The sequence below is a fragment of the Triticum urartu genome, chromosome 3 (assembly GCF_003073215.2).
Source record: "Triticum urartu cultivar G1812 chromosome 3, Tu2.1, whole genome shotgun sequence".
In the NCBI taxonomy this organism is placed as follows: Eukaryota; Viridiplantae; Streptophyta; class Magnoliopsida; order Poales; family Poaceae; genus Triticum; species Triticum urartu.
In genome coordinates this window covers 593,058,607-593,075,340 of record NC_053024.1, presented here as the reverse complement: position 1 = coordinate 593,075,340, position 16,734 = coordinate 593,058,607, and the positions used below count along the sequence as shown (strand labels likewise).

Genomic DNA, 16,734 nt, shown 5'->3' with positions numbered 1-16,734 from the left:
GTTGCGATAAATGACGCACATGCAGCGCGCCACTTGTCGCAACCTAAGAGTTTTCCCTTTTTTCGTAGATCCGTTTATTCAAAACGTTTTACCTCTCAAATCGTGCGTCCAAATCTCGAACCGCTTTCATCGTTGGATTCCTCGCGTCGAGATCTTCAAAACTAGATCCCATGTTGATAGATTTTGATGAACTTTTTTTCACGAAAAAAACTGGACGAAAAAAACAAACCGAAAGCACGTGTTTTTTCCCTTTCCGAAAGAGGTACGCCCGTGCCTCTCACGAAATCACAACCGTGCCTCTCACGAAAAAAAAGAGAAAACACGTTTTTTTTCGTTTCCGAGGAGGCACGCCAATGACTCTCGTGAAAGCACATCTGTGTCTCCTGCGGAAGCAAAATCGTGACTTTCGCGAAAGGAAAAAAACAGGAAACACATTTTTCCCCTTTCTGAGAGGCACGGCCGTGACTCTCGCGAAAGCCCAACCATGCTTCTCGCGAAAGCAAAACCGTGACTTTCGCGAAAGAAAAAAACGCGTTTTTTTTCGTTTCTGAGAGGCATGGCCGTGACTCTCACGAAAGCACACCCGTGCCTCTCGCGGAAGCAAAACCGTGACTCTCGCGAAAGAAAGAAAAATAGAAAACGCGTTTTTTTCGTTTTCGAGAGACACGACCGTGACTCTCGCGAAAGCAAAACCGTGCCTCTCGCGGAAACAAAACCATGACTCTCATGAAAGGAAAAAAAAACACGTTTTTTCGCGCAAAATATTTTTTTTCATTTTTTTATTGAAAAGCTAAGGAAGACCGGTGGAAAACCAAAACATCGAAAAACCCCAGAAAAAAATCGTTTAAAAAGCCGAAAACACGTGTGAAAAAACAAAATCCGGAGGTAGCGCCCAGAGCGCGGCACGTGGCGAATGGCTGAGAGCGCACCAAGTGACGCTGATCGTTGCAAGGCTCCCGAAGGAGCGTTCGTTAACTAGTTGCTCTCGAGAAGCCCTCCTCCTTTTGTATCAGATAATTTTTTGGGGCTGGGCTATATTCTTTTGTGGGTTGTGTTGGGTCCGGCCTACTTAGAAAATCTCCGGAACGATTCTAAAAAAAGTCCTGACCAATAGTTTCTTGCTTTATGTTCTGAAAAAAGTAGTTTTCTGCTTAATTTTTTTTCTATCCCTCACCCCCTTCCTCAAACATAATTTTCTATTTCTAGTAAAATGATTTTTATATTTATTTTCAGTAGCTCAATGTTACATAATCCCCAAATCCATTGTTTTTAATTTGCCCATGTGATGACCATTGACTTTGCTCATCACGTTTTTCAACGTTATGTATTTATTGGAATTTTTAGGATTACTAGTAGGACTAGGAGTCACTGGCAACACAAGTGTGAAGACAGAGCTGAGGGAGGAGACTTTGTTGAAGTGGTCAGGGTCGCAAGGTGAAGGGTGGTGATTTAGATTTGATGGAGGAGAGGCTCTTTGTATTGGTTAGGAAATATGGAGTTTAGGGTTGAGAAGAAGTCCCTCAGGTTATATGATGCTTGGCCTGGCAAAGCAGTAAATGGAGACAGCACTAGCAGAGGAATGCTACATCTATTAAAGGCATAACCAAGCAAGAAATACTTTGTTGGAGTTGTTAGGTGTCGGAGTTATATCCGATAAATCCCTCAATAGGGTACTCCGGCCAGACGAAGATCAGAGGGGAAACATGACATGGTTTACCCAGGTTCAGGCGCTCGAGATCGAGGTAAAACCCTATTTCTTGCTCATGTTGTATTGAATGATGTACATGGGTGTACAATGGTGATCAAGGGATTGAGCGTAGTCTCTATGTTCTTGCGTTTATCGACTAGCCCTGCCCCGGCTTATATGGGATATCGGGGCCTAAGGTTTACTTGGCGCATACTCAGAGTCCTCAGAGTCCTTCTCTTCATAGGGCCCATAGATCGGGACGTCGACCTAGGGCATAACCGACCCAAGGGGCCACAGGGCGGCCTACTTGGGCCGGCTTCTGGTATGACGAGGGACCCCTGGGATGTAACACTGACACCGTCATTAGGGTAGTGGCGGTCGTGGTGAGAGGAAGAAGGGAGACATATCAATGGATTAGATCAAGTGGTTCAAAATGACGACTGACAGTAAAAAAGATTTTATATACCATGAGCTTCAATATTACATGCATATATTAATTAATAACCACAATTGTTATAAATACTTCCATATATACTACGAACATGACTGTGTTCACTGTTGGGAAAGAGTATTGCAGAAGTCGTTTGACCATCATAATAAATATGATTTTTCACATTCAAGCTGCTGTCATGCACGATCCAGAGATGCTTAAGCTAGTACACTGAATTTACATTAGTAATAACTAACTTTTCGCAAGTGACAAACAACCACTAGCTAGTATAGTTTAAATCTGGCATTTGTGGGAATTTCAAGGACCATTATTATTACCACTTATACTAACAAACACTCCTTTATTCCCACATTCACTGTCTTTATTCTCGATGATGTCCTTGCTGATTCTGTTGTTATTACCAGTAAACATATTTCGCGCTTAGCTGATTCCATACTTTTTTACCATGCCCTTTCCCACTTGAGAAAGGAATTTTTATGGAATCTTTTGACCGTATTCTCGCATTCAGTGTCTTAATCTTGATTCTGTCCTAGCTTTGGACAGACTAATGATACTTTCCCATTCAGGATCCCCCCTGCTGAGTGCGCAAAGATCACATCATTTTTGTTTTGCTCTAACCCCCAGGTAAGAGCTTTCTAATTGGCGCAGGGGTTTTAGGGCGGGCTACCCCCTACGTGGCTACTCATTTCTTACTAGGGTCAACAATAGCATCCAAGGGTGCACTTTCAGATGTTCAGCCCATGTGTTTTAGTAATGATTGATTTGTCCAAAAAGGCAAGGCCATCATTTGATTCATGGGCCTCCACTTCGCCTTCTCGTGTAAGAAACTTACACAATTAATTAAGAAAACCAAGACACATAATATATGCTTATATAGATAGCTAGCGAATGCAACACCTCACATGATTCCCTTGTTCTTCCTCCTCCACTGGAGAAAGTGGTTTGGTGCTTCTAATTCTAAATTCATCCGTCGATTGCTTTGGGTGCTACTGCGAAATATGCCTTGCCCAAACACACTCTCATCATCATGTAGCTACTCTACCTGGAGATTAGCCAACATCAACTGTCGCGCGGCGCCATTAGCTGAAAAGGGCTCAGATCAACAGGTTCGGAATGCGGCATTTTACCTAATACTACGGTGGCACGTTCAGAAAACAGTCACATATCCATGAACTCAACATTGCATAAGAATTTGTGCCACAAAGAGTACTAATTACACTTGAAATCATAGCCAGTTAACAAGATTATCAGCGCAAAGTACGCCTGTTAGCGGCCGACAAAGAATCGGCAGCCACACTCCGCAGCTCTAGGGAAGAAGGGAAAAGAGAGGTAGCCTTGGCGAAAGCAGCAAATTCCAAAGAGGCAGAGGGAGATGCATGCTGCTGCTTGCTCTAAAATACTGTGCGGTGGGGAATTAGTGCGCCCTTAGTTATAGGGCTCTCCTAGCTTAGTAATCCCTTTTGGTAATTATCCTACCCTATATACGCAGCATTCAAACTGCAGTGGCCTTCATGTGAGCTTGGGAATGCCTTGCGCCATTAAAAAAACTGATGATGATGATTATAACTGACAGCAGAGGGGCAGTAGTATGTAGGGAGACCGGCGATGTGGACATCATGTAATTAAGTTCAAAGATGCATAGGCCACTTTCATGTCATAATTAATCAGGCAACTGATCACATGAATCCCATCGTCACATGCAAAAAAGGTACCACATGCACTAGCATAGTAGAGTTTGAGTTGAATTAATCCTGGTTAATGCTCAGTGATGTCTGATGTCACATGTCAATATGTAGATGAGTTCTGCTTGTGCTCGTTTTACCATTTGCGGCTAATCTACCGATGGCTGTCAAAACCCCATTTTTTACTGCCGGTAATTAGCGGTGACAGTGACAACTGATGACAGCGATGAACGAGAGAGCTAGGCAGCCTTCTGCTAATTAAGTGACCAAGAGGCATATGCTGGTCTCTTTGCTTCTTGTATTTTGTAGCACTAGTTAACTCACTGGAAAGCATGCATAGAAGAGGCTTCTCCATCGCTCTAAGTCCTAATGATTTGAGTCCCCAAGACAGCCACCATTAGGGTTCTTATTCTCGTTTGACCCATCCTCGCGGTATCTTGTCCTGGGCCGTGGTGCTGCCGCGGTGATCGAGCGATCGTGCCCGTTGCGATCGGCCTAAAGGTCCTCTTTGTTCTTCCGTCTTTCTTTCTAACTCTTTGATGGATGATTCCCAAATCGCAATTTCACAAAATATACTCGAGATAGAAGGGGTGAGGATTGGATCACTGGAACTGAATTCCTTCTTTCCAGTTGAGTGCATTTCCTGAACGTCCTTTTACTACATTTCCCTGTCCTGCTACATTTGGAGGCGCAACTAATTGGTGCCTGCTGGTATTATTCTCTGAAGATAGAAATTTGCTCGGCCTTTTGGTGGTCAAAAGGCCGGTGTAGCGTACCACCAGTACAGATTAATCGCATTTGAGGCAGCCCCGGCGAATCGAATTTTTGCCCCTTGTAGAGTAAATTGTTCGTGATAAACCCTAACCTTATCCCCCCTCCGAAATTCCACGGGCCGCGGTTTTCTTTTCTTCTCCACATATATACACTTGCTGCTGCCGTCTTTTGGGAAATCGATGAGTTAAAATTGCCGGAATCCGGTACGGTAGTCCCACTTTTTTGCATGCTAAAATTGCAAGCAAGGGATGTTTCTGAAGAACCGAAGCGAAGAACATCACAACTTCCGCCTGGAAAAACATCATCAACACAGATGATTTTTGCTGTTGTGAGAGTCAGAGTCTCAGAGATGCAATGATCCCGGTGAAATTCATGTGCTGCGCGCACGAGCTGAGCTGACCCGGCTCGCTGCGAGCGAACAGCTAACCAACTCGGGGACTGATCACATGCGTGCGGCAGGGCCAATGAGAAGGCCCGAGAAGCGGCCATTAACCCCTCGTGAAAAAGCTGAGGTAGATGTCGCCACGGAGGAGATGGAGATGGTTGCGCGTCAGTCACGGGCGCCTCGCCTCCGGCGATGAGACGGCGATCCGTCCGCACGCACGTACCCCTTTGACCTCCCATCGCCGTTGCGGTCGATCGATCTATCTCCCCGCGACGACGACGACGACGGCGACGGAACAGCCAGCCAGCCCAACCCCACCCAACCACGTACGCGGCCGGGCTGGGCAGAGCTGAAATGCGCGCGAACTGCATGCATAAGCGTCGTGCCGTGTCTTGTCCTGTCACGTCACTGGCTGGCCATGGCCCATGTAGCGCGTGGACTTTGTTAAAAACAGGTGCCCCGTGCCACTGGGAGGTCGACAACGGTTGAGTGTAGTCTCAGAGGAGAAGGAAAACGGGCGAAACAAAACGAGCACGGAAGGTCGCAGGGGAGCCGGCAGGCAGCACTGAGGAAGAGGTGAGGATTCAGGGGTGCTTTGGACGACAGAGGGGCATGCACTTGGACTCGGGAGTGGGGCAGATAATTTTTCAAGCTTTTTTGTACATGGAAGTAACCGGGAACTCACGGAACACACACAGGTTGTTCTCAAAGTCTAGCACGAGGAAGGCGATCGGTCTCTCTCTCCTTTTGTCTCCGACTCTCATGATGTTTCTGGCTAAAGGTTACAATAATACAGCCCCGGGGGACAAGGTCAACGGGCGCCACTCTGACCTCGCCCCTCCATGGCTGCACTGTGCCGCGCACACGGCGGCCAGCCGAGCCGCCACCCTGACCTGACCGAGCTATAATAGTGCCGTCTGGTGCGCCGGACGGCCCCCACCAAAAACCACTAACGGCTCCACCGACCCTTACATGCCGTGCCGTCGATCGCCTACTACGAGGCCAGGTTCACGGACAGCATGTCGCCCAGGGTGGCCCAGAGCTCCTCGTCGACGTCGAAGCCGGCCTGCCGCTGCCCCTCTGCCCCCGGCGCCCGCCACCACCAGTCGCCATTGTCACCGGCTCCGGCGAACGCTGCTGCGGCGGCGCCGTTGCAGACGCTGTCGTCCTTGACATGCTGCTGGCCGTGGTAGCGGCTGTTCCCCGTGCTCTGGTTGCTGGGATCGCTGTAACCGCAGTAGTCGTAGCTGTTGTCGGACGCCTCCCGGTCGTCGGTCTCCGTCTCCGCCTCGCCGTTCCTCGCGAACCGGCCCTTCACCCTCGGCCGGCTGTCGGCCAGCGACTTCCTGCACGCGTACTGCCGGAACCAGAGCCAATGATGGCAAGACGTTAGTGGCAAGAGACGGCGTGCATTTGCAGAGTCTAATGGAGATCGGGATGGTACGTACGGTGATTTTTTTGGTGAAGTTTCGCTGGTGCCGTTTCAGGCGATATCGCTGCACCCGCTCCTTCCTCTCTTCTGCGCTGTATCGCCCAACCTTCTGCGAGAACGGCCCTCCTCCGGCGTCTTGGCCGCAGCCGTCGCCCGACGGCACCGGCGATGACCCGTTCATCCCCTGCTTCATTAGTTTTGTCAGCAAAAGGCAAGGAAAACAACAGTCGACAGCTCAATTGCAATCTCCAGACAGCCCGATCGATCACAATTGTGTAAGTTCCAGGGCTGTGGCGCGGTACCTGGAGATCGCCGGTGCTGAAGACGCGGCGGACTGTGCATGCGGAGCTGCTGAAATCGTACAGATCGCCGCAGGAGGAGGACGGGGAGGAGGACATGGGAGGCAAAGACAGCTGCTGGTGAGGGGACGGGGACGAGGACGAGAAGAATGCGCCGCCGCCGCCGAGGTTGTCGCCGAGCTGGATGTGGAGCGGGAGCGGGAGCGAGTGCTCGCTGATGCTCCTATGGATGTTGTTGTAGTACGACGAGGAGTAGGACGACGGCGGAGACGAGGCGGCGGTGGCGGCGAAGGGATGGAACGCGCCATTGACAACATTGCCGCTATCATAGTATCCCCCGGCGGCAGAGCGAGGGATCTGGGTGGGGACGGCGGCCAGGGCCGCCTGCATGTAGGCGTCGCCGTACGAAGGCGCCGACGAGGAATGACGGAACATTTCCGGCCGGACGGGCGGACGGACGGACTTTCTTCCTCCGGACGTGGAAATCAAAAGCCCTGTGGGTGCCTTTAGCTCGTGCGGGGACTGTGTGCGTGTGTGCGTGTGTGTGTTTGCTGGGAGGTTGAAGTGGAGGGGCGTGGGTATAAGAAGGGTCGGGGCTTGGCGCGTACACTACAGCCTACAGCTACTAGTGCACGCCCGAGCGGCGGTGCTGTTGTGCACCGAAAAGAACGATACAGGGTTGGGTTGGGTAGGGTCACGCGCAGTAAAAAAGACCAATCCAGGCCATGCCCCATGATAACCGTTTACCGCTAATGTTTGGCAAGTCGCCTGAGCAGTCGAATCATCAGGCTTAGATGGATGGATGGTGTACGTGAAGAGGGATCCGTCACATCCCCCTGCCACTGGAAGAGTGGAAGGTTGGGAAGGTGACTGTGAGTGATGTGAATACATGCACCAACTGTATGCTGGTGGTTTGTAAGAATTTCTATCTGGGGTCTAGTAATGGAAATCAGGGGAAAACCCCGTTTTCTCCAAAAACATGCATCAACTATGCGGTGGCCGGAAAACCCTCCTTTTCGAAGAGGGAAAAGGCGACGGGTTGATTTTTCACCGGACCAACAAAGAACATCCTACATGAGATTGCACAATTTTGATGGTCGAGCTTCCTTAATGTGCACAAACTATTCAGACTGATCGCACGAAAGTATATTTTCGAACAAATATTTTACTGTGGAAATTTGATGGTAAAAACCTTTAAAAGCCATATTCCATGAAGAGAGAGTGCCATTTATGCCCATTCTACCATGTAAGCCGACTACCATTACAAGATCGTCCAGACTGAAGAGCATCAAGGACTTGTCGTACTGCTGAATTGTGTGCCATAGGCAATAGTCCCTAAAAAGGCTGTCTGGCCTCTATTTACTATCAATATATGAATGAAAGGTGCTACTCGTTGCAATATGCTCTTACTTGAAAACCAAAAGAAATTGCTCGAAGAATGAACAGCTAGGGAATATGCTCCAACTAAGTGCAGGACGATTATCAAACACAAGCAAGTTGATGCCAGAACCTTTCTCTATAAAATCGGCTCAATAAGGTACGGAGCCACGCCTTACTCAAAGATATTTTTTTGCTTGCATGGACGTACCATCTGCCAACTGCCAGTATGTTCACGGCTACTTTGTTTATACGGCAGTTAGTATTCAGATGGTCTTACAGACAGCGAGAGATGAATGCTTTTAATTAGCCTTGAGCCCAGCATAGTTAGTATGAGCTTAGACTCTGACGCAAACAAGACCCTAACTTTCCGGAAAAAGAGAGGAAAGGTTTTGCCTAAGTGGTACCACCCCGTGACAGAGATTAATTTGACCGCACTTGTGAAGCAACAAACTGTTATACCGAACAAGATATGGACTTCAGTACAGCAACAGAACAGAAAGAGAGACAAAACACACTCTTGATATCCTGCTTCTACTTACTTTGGATAGCTATCGCGGGTTTAGACCAACATAACAAGCAGAGAGCAGCAGTAGTAAACAGAAATGGAGCAGGAAAGGAATGGTGTAGAATACGTACTGTAATCGGACAACGATATGCTGCTTGCCAGAAGGGGACTATGGTCCCTCTACATCAACTTGCCGGGCTTTATCTCCGAATCAACAAGCTTCACCAAGTAGCTCTTATCTTCGTACATTAAGATCCCCAACAGTACTGTGGTGCTGAAATTAGATAAACAAGAAGATGCTTTCCCTGCCATATTCCGAAGACAGTTTGATGTACAAGATATATGTCACTGTCAAAGATCTTATGGGCCTCATTGCCGCACAATTTGCACTGGACCGAAGGAGGAGGAGAGGGGGTCCCCATCATGCTCACCTCTTGAACCAGGAGAGAACACCGATCAGAGTTGTCTTGACAATCAAGAGAATGGGTTTCATTTTTTCTGCTTAACGCATTTACCAATATGGAGCTATTGAATTCTCCATAACATAGCATCTTAATAAACAGAGTATTTATGCCATTCAACGGATGCACTGATGTCCTGAAACAATCCACAGGTTCAGATATGTCTTCAGATGCATGTTCTAGCACATAGGTCTAACTTAGCTGGCGATCGTTTTGTTCATTCCGATTAGATATTTGAGATGCTTTTCCAAACTTAACGTGTTTGAGGACTTCTAGCTTTTAGATTGGCACATTCAGTTATAATTAATGCATATCATAATTTGGCAAAGCAGTGATGCTCTGCTGCAGAATAGGTATTGGAATATATACTTAAGTGTTTCTGCTTCTTTTCTCCTTTTGGTGCAAAGGGATCTTGGAATATATACTTGAGGTAGCCTACATTAACAATAACTTATGAACAAAATGCAAAGTGATTACCATGTGAAGTTCATAGGCAACTCTAAAATATATTAGCAAAATTTGATAAGTAGGTTGGTATGTCAATCTATTAGATCTGGTTTTCATGGGATGGCCATCACCTTGAAATCTCACTTCACGAACAAAGTTATAATACATCTCTCTCATGGATGAGTATTGCCTCTAATAACATGGTCAAAGATTATAATACATCTCTCTCATGGATGAGTATTGCCTCTAATAACAGGATAGGTGAGTATTGCCTCTAATAACATGGTCAAAAGACATTATCTCATGGATGAGTACTACCCAATCATAGATAATGTCTTTTGAGCCACCTATCCTGTAATAGCCAGAGATATGCCAGATCTGTGCATGTTTTGCTACTAGACTAATAACATATCAAAGCTTCTAAATTAGTCCATCTTCCAAATAGTTTGCATTCTTGTTGCATTAGTTTACGTAAAATATTCATGGATGTGTATTGGAGTATAAATTTGTTGGGTGTGACTGTTTCAAATCATAAACCTACAACACCTGGGTAAGCCAACTTCGTCTTTCTTTAGCTGAAAATATATGATTTTTTTGGAAGAAATTTAAGTAAATACTATTACCTCCGTTCAAACACATCAATTATTTCCAAACGGAGGGAGTAATAATTAGAGACTACAAAATTCAAGTCATTATTGGAGTTGTGGATGTGTCAGACTTTCGTTTCTCTATCTGTTTTTAACTTGATAATCTCTCTTCCTGCTCACAGTGAACTTACTTTTAGTCAGAGAATTTTGATCAATAATACATCGACGTCGATATATTTCAATTTTCCCAACATTGAAAGGGCAGCCCAGTGCATGTAGCTCAAACATGGCACCTACCAAGTTATGGTCAGTTCCTGTCCTTGAAAATAAGTTCTAATTTCATCCTTGCATGATCAAATTTTAGGGATAAAATGATTTGTATTGAAGAAGGAAGGAGGTAATGTGATACAAGAAAGGGATAGAAGCTAGTGCCAGTTCGGTTTCAGAAGGAAGACAGATTCTTTTTACTTATGTCAACAGTAGCAGAGCAAACTCTGCTAACCGACTGTGGATGGGACATCAACCAAACATGAATAAGTCTTCGCACACTTATCTCTAGCATTACTACTTTACAGATGCCCTGTGTGCAGAAAGACATTGTCAGTTGTCATTTGAAAGTACAACTGTTTTTGAGACCATGAAGTTTCTCCAATCTCGCACTGACTGAAAAGGTAATTGGATAATGATGAAATGTCACAATCAGAAAATACAGGAATATTATGTGCAGTGGCATCTTGGCAGCTTTCAGTGTTTTGAATATTAGTATCCCATGTACCAAAATATTTTGCATATATGACACATAAGAGGTTGCATATTTCTTGCCAGGTCATTAATTAACTAAATTTTAAAAAGGTGAGAGGAAATCATTGATGGTAATAGTTGATCAGGTAGTCAACATAAGGCACTAAGGAGACTAAAACTTCTAAGTAATAGGTCAAGCGGCAAAATAGTTGCGCCACTACTTTTTTCTAGTGGGTAGGCAAACAGCGAATCGACCTTACGAGTAAACTCTATTTGTCAACTGAACGTAACCCAGCACAATACCCCCCAAAGTCGCAGAGTGACACCAATGAGTGTAACATATATTTATCTCACTATTACTATTTTTCAGTTTTTATGTCTTGACAATGAGGAATTTTTTCCTAAAAATCTGTGTACAGGTCAACGACAACAGGAAAATAAATAAATCAAAAAACAAATTAAGGGATTACATGGTTTAACAAAAATTCAGGGATAACATGCTCGCTATCCTACAAAAGCTCTAACACAATTTAAACTAACACATATGCTGGGGATATAGTTTATGCGTTAGTAGAAAACAAAAATGTAGCTGGTGATCTAACCAGCCTTGCTTCAGCACCTAGCGTCCACATTTCCAACCTCCATCAAAATCCAGTTGTCCATCATTGAGGCCTAACAGCACTCAAACATGGCAAAGGTGTTGGTCCTAGTGATTCGGTTGCCAGTCGTCAGTACTCATCAGAAGTCGAATTTGAGGCCTGCTTGCACCTATCAGATCAATCAACAACGGCTTGGTAACATCTACATTTCACCTCAACATAGTTTATCAGCTAGGCCTGCTCTTGAAGAACAGCTCCACATCCTTTGCAAAAGCACCGGCACCGGCACGTCCGATCAAGTGATCATTGCCGTCAGCCCCTCACCCTCTTCTCTATCTCCGAAAACACAATCATGCAAATCTATTCAACATTACTACTTATGAATATTGAGGCACGCATTCTTATCAGAAAATGCTACAAAAAATTCAGAAAAATCTCATGGTCGAAGAGGTGCTACTGAGTAGTACTGACTAGTAGTGATAAGCTTTCAGAAAAAAAAAACTACTGTACTAGCCATCGCTTGATCATCGATTTCAGACACCAGCAATAGAAATAGTAGAGGGTGATAATAGACATGGCAGTACCTCACCTTGGATGTTGGCGACGAGCAGTTTGGACTGGATGGCGCGCGCATGTGGTTCCTCCACCTGCACGAGTAGGCGCCGCGGGTTGCTTCCTCCGGCTCGTTAACCCCTAAATCCCTTTGCAATAATCATCCTTCTCCGCCCGTTCCTGTTCTTCATAACCTTCTTCTGCCACGACAACTACCGCCGCCGCCGCCGCCGCCGCTTCTTGCTATCGCGGCGCGCGGCCGAAGGGCCTGCGGCGGCGAGCCGCGATGAGGGGTGGGGGCGGCGGGGCGACGGCCGTGTAGTTTTCTTCATCTCGTCTTCCTTCCATGGCCATCACGAGTCCAGTCCACCAATAGGCAGTGGGCTGGTGGGCTACTTGCGGGCTGTAAACCGAGTGCTGGTGGGTCTGTTTGGATCCTCCTCTTTGCTGCAGCCCCTTAGGCAAAGTTCAGCTAGCCCATTAGTGACAATAGCCCACACGAGCTAACCTAGGTTGTTCTCTTTTTCTTCCCCACAAAAATGGTTGTTTTCTTGCCAAAACAAAAAACTTACCTCGCAGCCGTGGCTCGGGTGAGGGAATATTCGGTGGAAATCAAGTTATACTTAGGCAGGAGATCATTGCCAAGAAAAGGAGGATACTACACTTCTGGAAACCAATCAATTCCGGCTAAAAATCAATAAAAAATCAGGAAGACATATACATTAATTAGCTGATATACACTGATTTAATGCCAAATATTTGATTCTCTCTCTCTATATAACCGACTACAGCAGGTCCAAAGCTTACGGTATCCTTGAGCACACAGCAAAGAAATAAGTGATTCTTCATCCATCTCTTCGTCATGGCATCCAAGAGCACAACGACCCGGATGGCGGCGGTTTTCGTGGTTCTTATGATCATGTCTTTCACCCTATCATCATCGCCCTGCTACGCTTGCACAAGTAATGACATTTCTTGTTGTTTTATATATACACGTGATGCCAAATTTTGAAGTCCTCTAGAGTCTTGATTGATATATATTTGCATCTGTAAATTTGTTAACGAAAATCCATCACTATTTCTCACTACACACATAATTCAATTAATATTTTAGTGTGCTGATATTAATTGCTTAATTCATGTTGGGACTTATATGGATCATTGATCGAAATTGCAGTTGAAGATGGAGCGAATCCTCCAACGTGCTTCCATCAGGAAAAATGCCAAGACCGTTGCCAGACTGCATGCAGCATCAGCGGCCAACCCTCGATTGGAGCCTACTGCAAGCTCGATCAATGTTGTTGTGCCTAGGACGATGCTTCTTTTTTTGCTTGAACAATAATTTTATTATAAATTCTTGCAAATGTAATATTGGTTACCAATAACATATACTACAATTGGGCCTCTTATGCCATGCAGCCCAGATATGTTACTCTGGTGAGGTGCCAAAAATCTTGCTTGTCTTTTAGTAGTACATGGTTAATAATTCCCTTTGAAAAGTCAATGCTTTACATTGTGTACATCGTTGATGTTCGATTTGTTTGAACTCTCAACCGGGTAAAAGCATAGGCGTGCCCCCATAGATGCTATAAAAATCATAGTCAAGCAGCAGTGTACATAAAAAGTTCTTTTTTTTTGTCTTGCGGAAAGGCCTAAGGCCATACATAAGTGTCATAGGCTGTTATAAACACATCCTTACAAAGGAATAAAATTACATCTAAACACAAAGAGTGGAAGTCTTCATCCAATATTCATTGACCGAGTATAGTGAGCGGAGCTTGTAAAAGCAGCGGCCGAGAAGTTGCCAATGCAAACAAGAAGACGCTGCCGGCCGCAAGATTTTGCCATGGTTGCCCATGTCAAAGGTGACGCTAACATCATAATGGCAGCCAAGGTGTTTGTTGGAGTAATAGTACAGTTCTATAACAAATTGACACTTAGGAGTTGTAACAACCTAAAACTTGTGTTTGGGTTTTCTAACTGGATCGTGGATATATAAATTCAAGTTCTACAAAAACCCAAAAAACCAGTTTATAGAAAAATGACCAATATATGTTTTTGCACAAACGAGTTTTCTGTATACAACAGATTTAAGTGGACCGGGGCAGAAAGAAACCATCGCACGGCGATAACGGCATCCAGCGTGATCGTTGTGCAACTGTACCGGCGGCAGCATGAATACCACCCTCTCCGGCGACATCGGTAGTTTGGCGAAGCGGACGTCGCCTCTGCGTGCACCTCCGCTGGCGGAGAAACATGCCTCCGCCGGCAGCGACATGAGAGCTTGATGCTGCTGCCGTGGGTACATCTGTTACTCGTATCTCACGTCCATCCTCTGAAGAGTGAATGTACGTAGCACTACTTTTCCTATAATTAAGCTGCTCGATCGACGAGAGACCTAGCAATCGATTATTCGATCATTACTCTGGTATAGGTGAGCTTTTTCGGGTGGTTTTTTTTTTTGGGGGGTGGGGGGCAACTCTGGTAGGTGAGCTTGCAATTTCGTTGATCTACTCGGGGAATGGCAGACCCAAAGGCTCTCGTACGACCGGGCGACTCGGGGGCGACACTACGGGCGACGGCGGGGGAGCCCCGTGGCGGCGGCGGACGGCTGGACGGCGGTGCGGCCGGCCGAGGGGCGCGCGCGGTGGTGCGTCTCGTCCGGCGGGCGCCCCTTTGGCCCGTCCCCATCTGGTAGCAGGTTCTGGGCGCTGGGGGGAGTCGACTCCGACGACGATGAGGAGGAGTCCAATCAGGTTAGGAGTTAGGTAAGTGGTGGAGGTTCGCCGAGGCCGCCTGCGGCGTGCTCGGTGGGTGACTTTGTCGCCCGTGCGGAGGAGCTTGGGGGCTCTTTCGTGGCTGGTCGCCGGCGCGCATTTGCTCCTGGTGGGCATGGCGGGCGCCGCCTGACGCCGCGGATCTGGCGACCGCCAAGGGACGTGGATGCGGGCCCTGAGGGCCGCTCGTGTGTCCTGTCGGAGGTGGGGCGCCGGGATCTGGTGCTAGCTGCGCCGCCTTCGGTGTCGGTGAGCTCGCCGGCGTCGACAGGGGACGGCGACGGCGGCGGGGTTGCCCCTGCCAGGGAGCCGCGGGTCCAGGCTAGGGTTTCGGTGTTGACGACGCCTGGGCTCAGTGGCGGAGACAAGCCTGGGGCAGCTAGGGCTATAGCCCCAGGCCTAGAAACAACTTCCTTTGTAATTTCTTCATGCAAAGCATAGAAAATTATAGAAGTTTATCACTCAACATAGCACAGCCCCAGGCGTAGTCTGCATCTAGCTCCGCCACTACCTGGGCTTGCTCCCTTGCTGGGCCTGACAGACTAGCCCAGTTTGCCAGGGCGTAGGCCGGGGGGGGGGGGTCATCGGCCGACCCGTCCGTTTCGTTGCCAGTGGGGGCACTCCCCAGTGCTGGGGCCTGGCCAGCTTGGACCGGTAGCCTTGTGCTCGCCTGAGATTAGGCCCGGGCCCAAAGCAGTGGAGGACGAGCGGCCGCCTCCTCCTATTTATAGGTGGCTGTGGCTGCCAAAGGGTGCCCTAGATCTATCGCTAGGGTTTCCTGCATCCCACTCGCAAGTGCGGCGATTCGGGCATCTCGCTCGTCGTCTGCTCCGCTCCGCCCTCCTTCCCCTCTCACCTGCTCGTTCGTGACCGCGGTGCGGATGGGATCCCGCCGCGTGGAGAAGCCACCCATGTCGCCTCCGATCCCGGCGGCCGAGCGCCAGCACGAGCAGGATCTGCGGGCGAAGGCGCTTTCCAAGGTGCCGGCGCCCCTCGCGGAGGAGGGGGCTGGGGGCCGCCGCCTCCTTGGTGGCTCGCGGAGCAAGAATGGAAGAAGATGGAGGAGCACGAGCGCAAAAAGAAGAAGAAGGAGGAGTATAGGCGTCGTGGTTTGGAGCAGAAGAAAGAGCTCAAGAGGAAGGAATCCCAGCTTCCTCTGAGCGGTGAACGGACTGGGGATCCATTAGCCAAGAAGCAGAAGTAGAAGGGGGTTGGCTCGGCACTGCCGTCTCTGCGGCCAGGCCGTCGGCTTCGAAGGGTTCGACCGATGCCCCGATTCCATTGGAGGAGTCCGACGGGCCAGAGTGTTTCAAGTGTGGCCGGGTGGGCCACTACTAGAATATGTGCCACTTCAAGCCCCTTTGCGTCGTCTGCCATGAGGAGGGGCACGCGTCGGCGCATTGCCCCACGCGCGGGCGGCCTTTGCTGCTTCAGATCATGGGCAACGCCACCCCCGGTGAGGGATTTTTCTGCCTGCCTTACGTGGAGACGGAGGGCGAGGAGGTTCGCGCCCCGCTGGTGGCGGACGTTGCGATCATCTCGGCGGCGCCCGGAAAGTTGTCGATCCCCATCTTGGAGGCGGAGCTCCCCCACCTCTTCGAGGGGGAATGGGACTGGTAGGTGACGGCCATCGGGGACGATCTGTTCTCCGTCGTCTTTCCTAACAAGGCCATGCTGCGGATGGCGACTCGCAGCGGTAAGTTATACCTCTCCCTCAACGACATCATGGCGGAGATCAAGGAATCTCTTCCGGAGGAGCCCAAGGCCGAAATCATGACGGATGTGTGGGTCAAGCTGTGGGGTGTGCCGCCCAAGCACCGCCGCGTGGATCGCCTCATGGCAGGGACAGTGATGATTGGGCGCCCGATGGAGGTGGGCAAGGCATCGTTGGTGGGGCTCGGACTTGTGCGGATGCGCTTTGCGTGTCGCTCCCCGGCTAAACTCAGGGGGTATGTCCAAGTGTGGTTCAACAGTG

The 16,734-nt window shown here is 48.3% G+C and overlaps 1 protein-coding gene across 1 annotated transcript; it reads right to left on the bottom strand.

Annotated features, from left to right (window-relative positions):
• Positions 1 to 5,592: 5,592 nt before the first annotated feature.
• On the bottom strand, positions 5,593 to 8,644 carry LOC125545218 (zinc finger protein CONSTANS-LIKE 2-like). The gene is made up of 3 exons (XM_048709108.1): positions 6,714 to 8,644; positions 6,428 to 6,595; positions 5,593 to 6,336 (listed from the first exon to the last, which is right to left on the bottom strand). Exons 1-3 carry the CDS (start codon positions 7,143 to 7,145, stop codon positions 5,974 to 5,976), a joined length of 963 nt encoding a protein of 320 aa, XP_048565065.1. The 5' UTR covers positions 7,146 to 8,644; the 3' UTR covers positions 5,593 to 5,973.
• Between the last annotated feature and the right edge of the window lie 8,090 nt (positions 8,645 to 16,734).

Coding starts and splice junctions, on each gene's coding strand:
- LOC125545218 (XM_048709108.1), bottom strand. CDS start 7,145: ATGTTCCGTCATTCCTCGTCGGCGCCTTCGTACGGCGACGCCTACATG. Junction 6,596..6,713: donor TCAGCACCGGCGATCTCCAG/GTACCGCGCCAC, acceptor CTAATGAAGCAG/GGGATGAACGGGTCATCGCC. Junction 6,337..6,427: donor ACTTCACCAAAAAAATCACC/GTACGTACCATC, acceptor TGGTTCCGGCAG/TACGCGTGCAGGAAGTCGCT.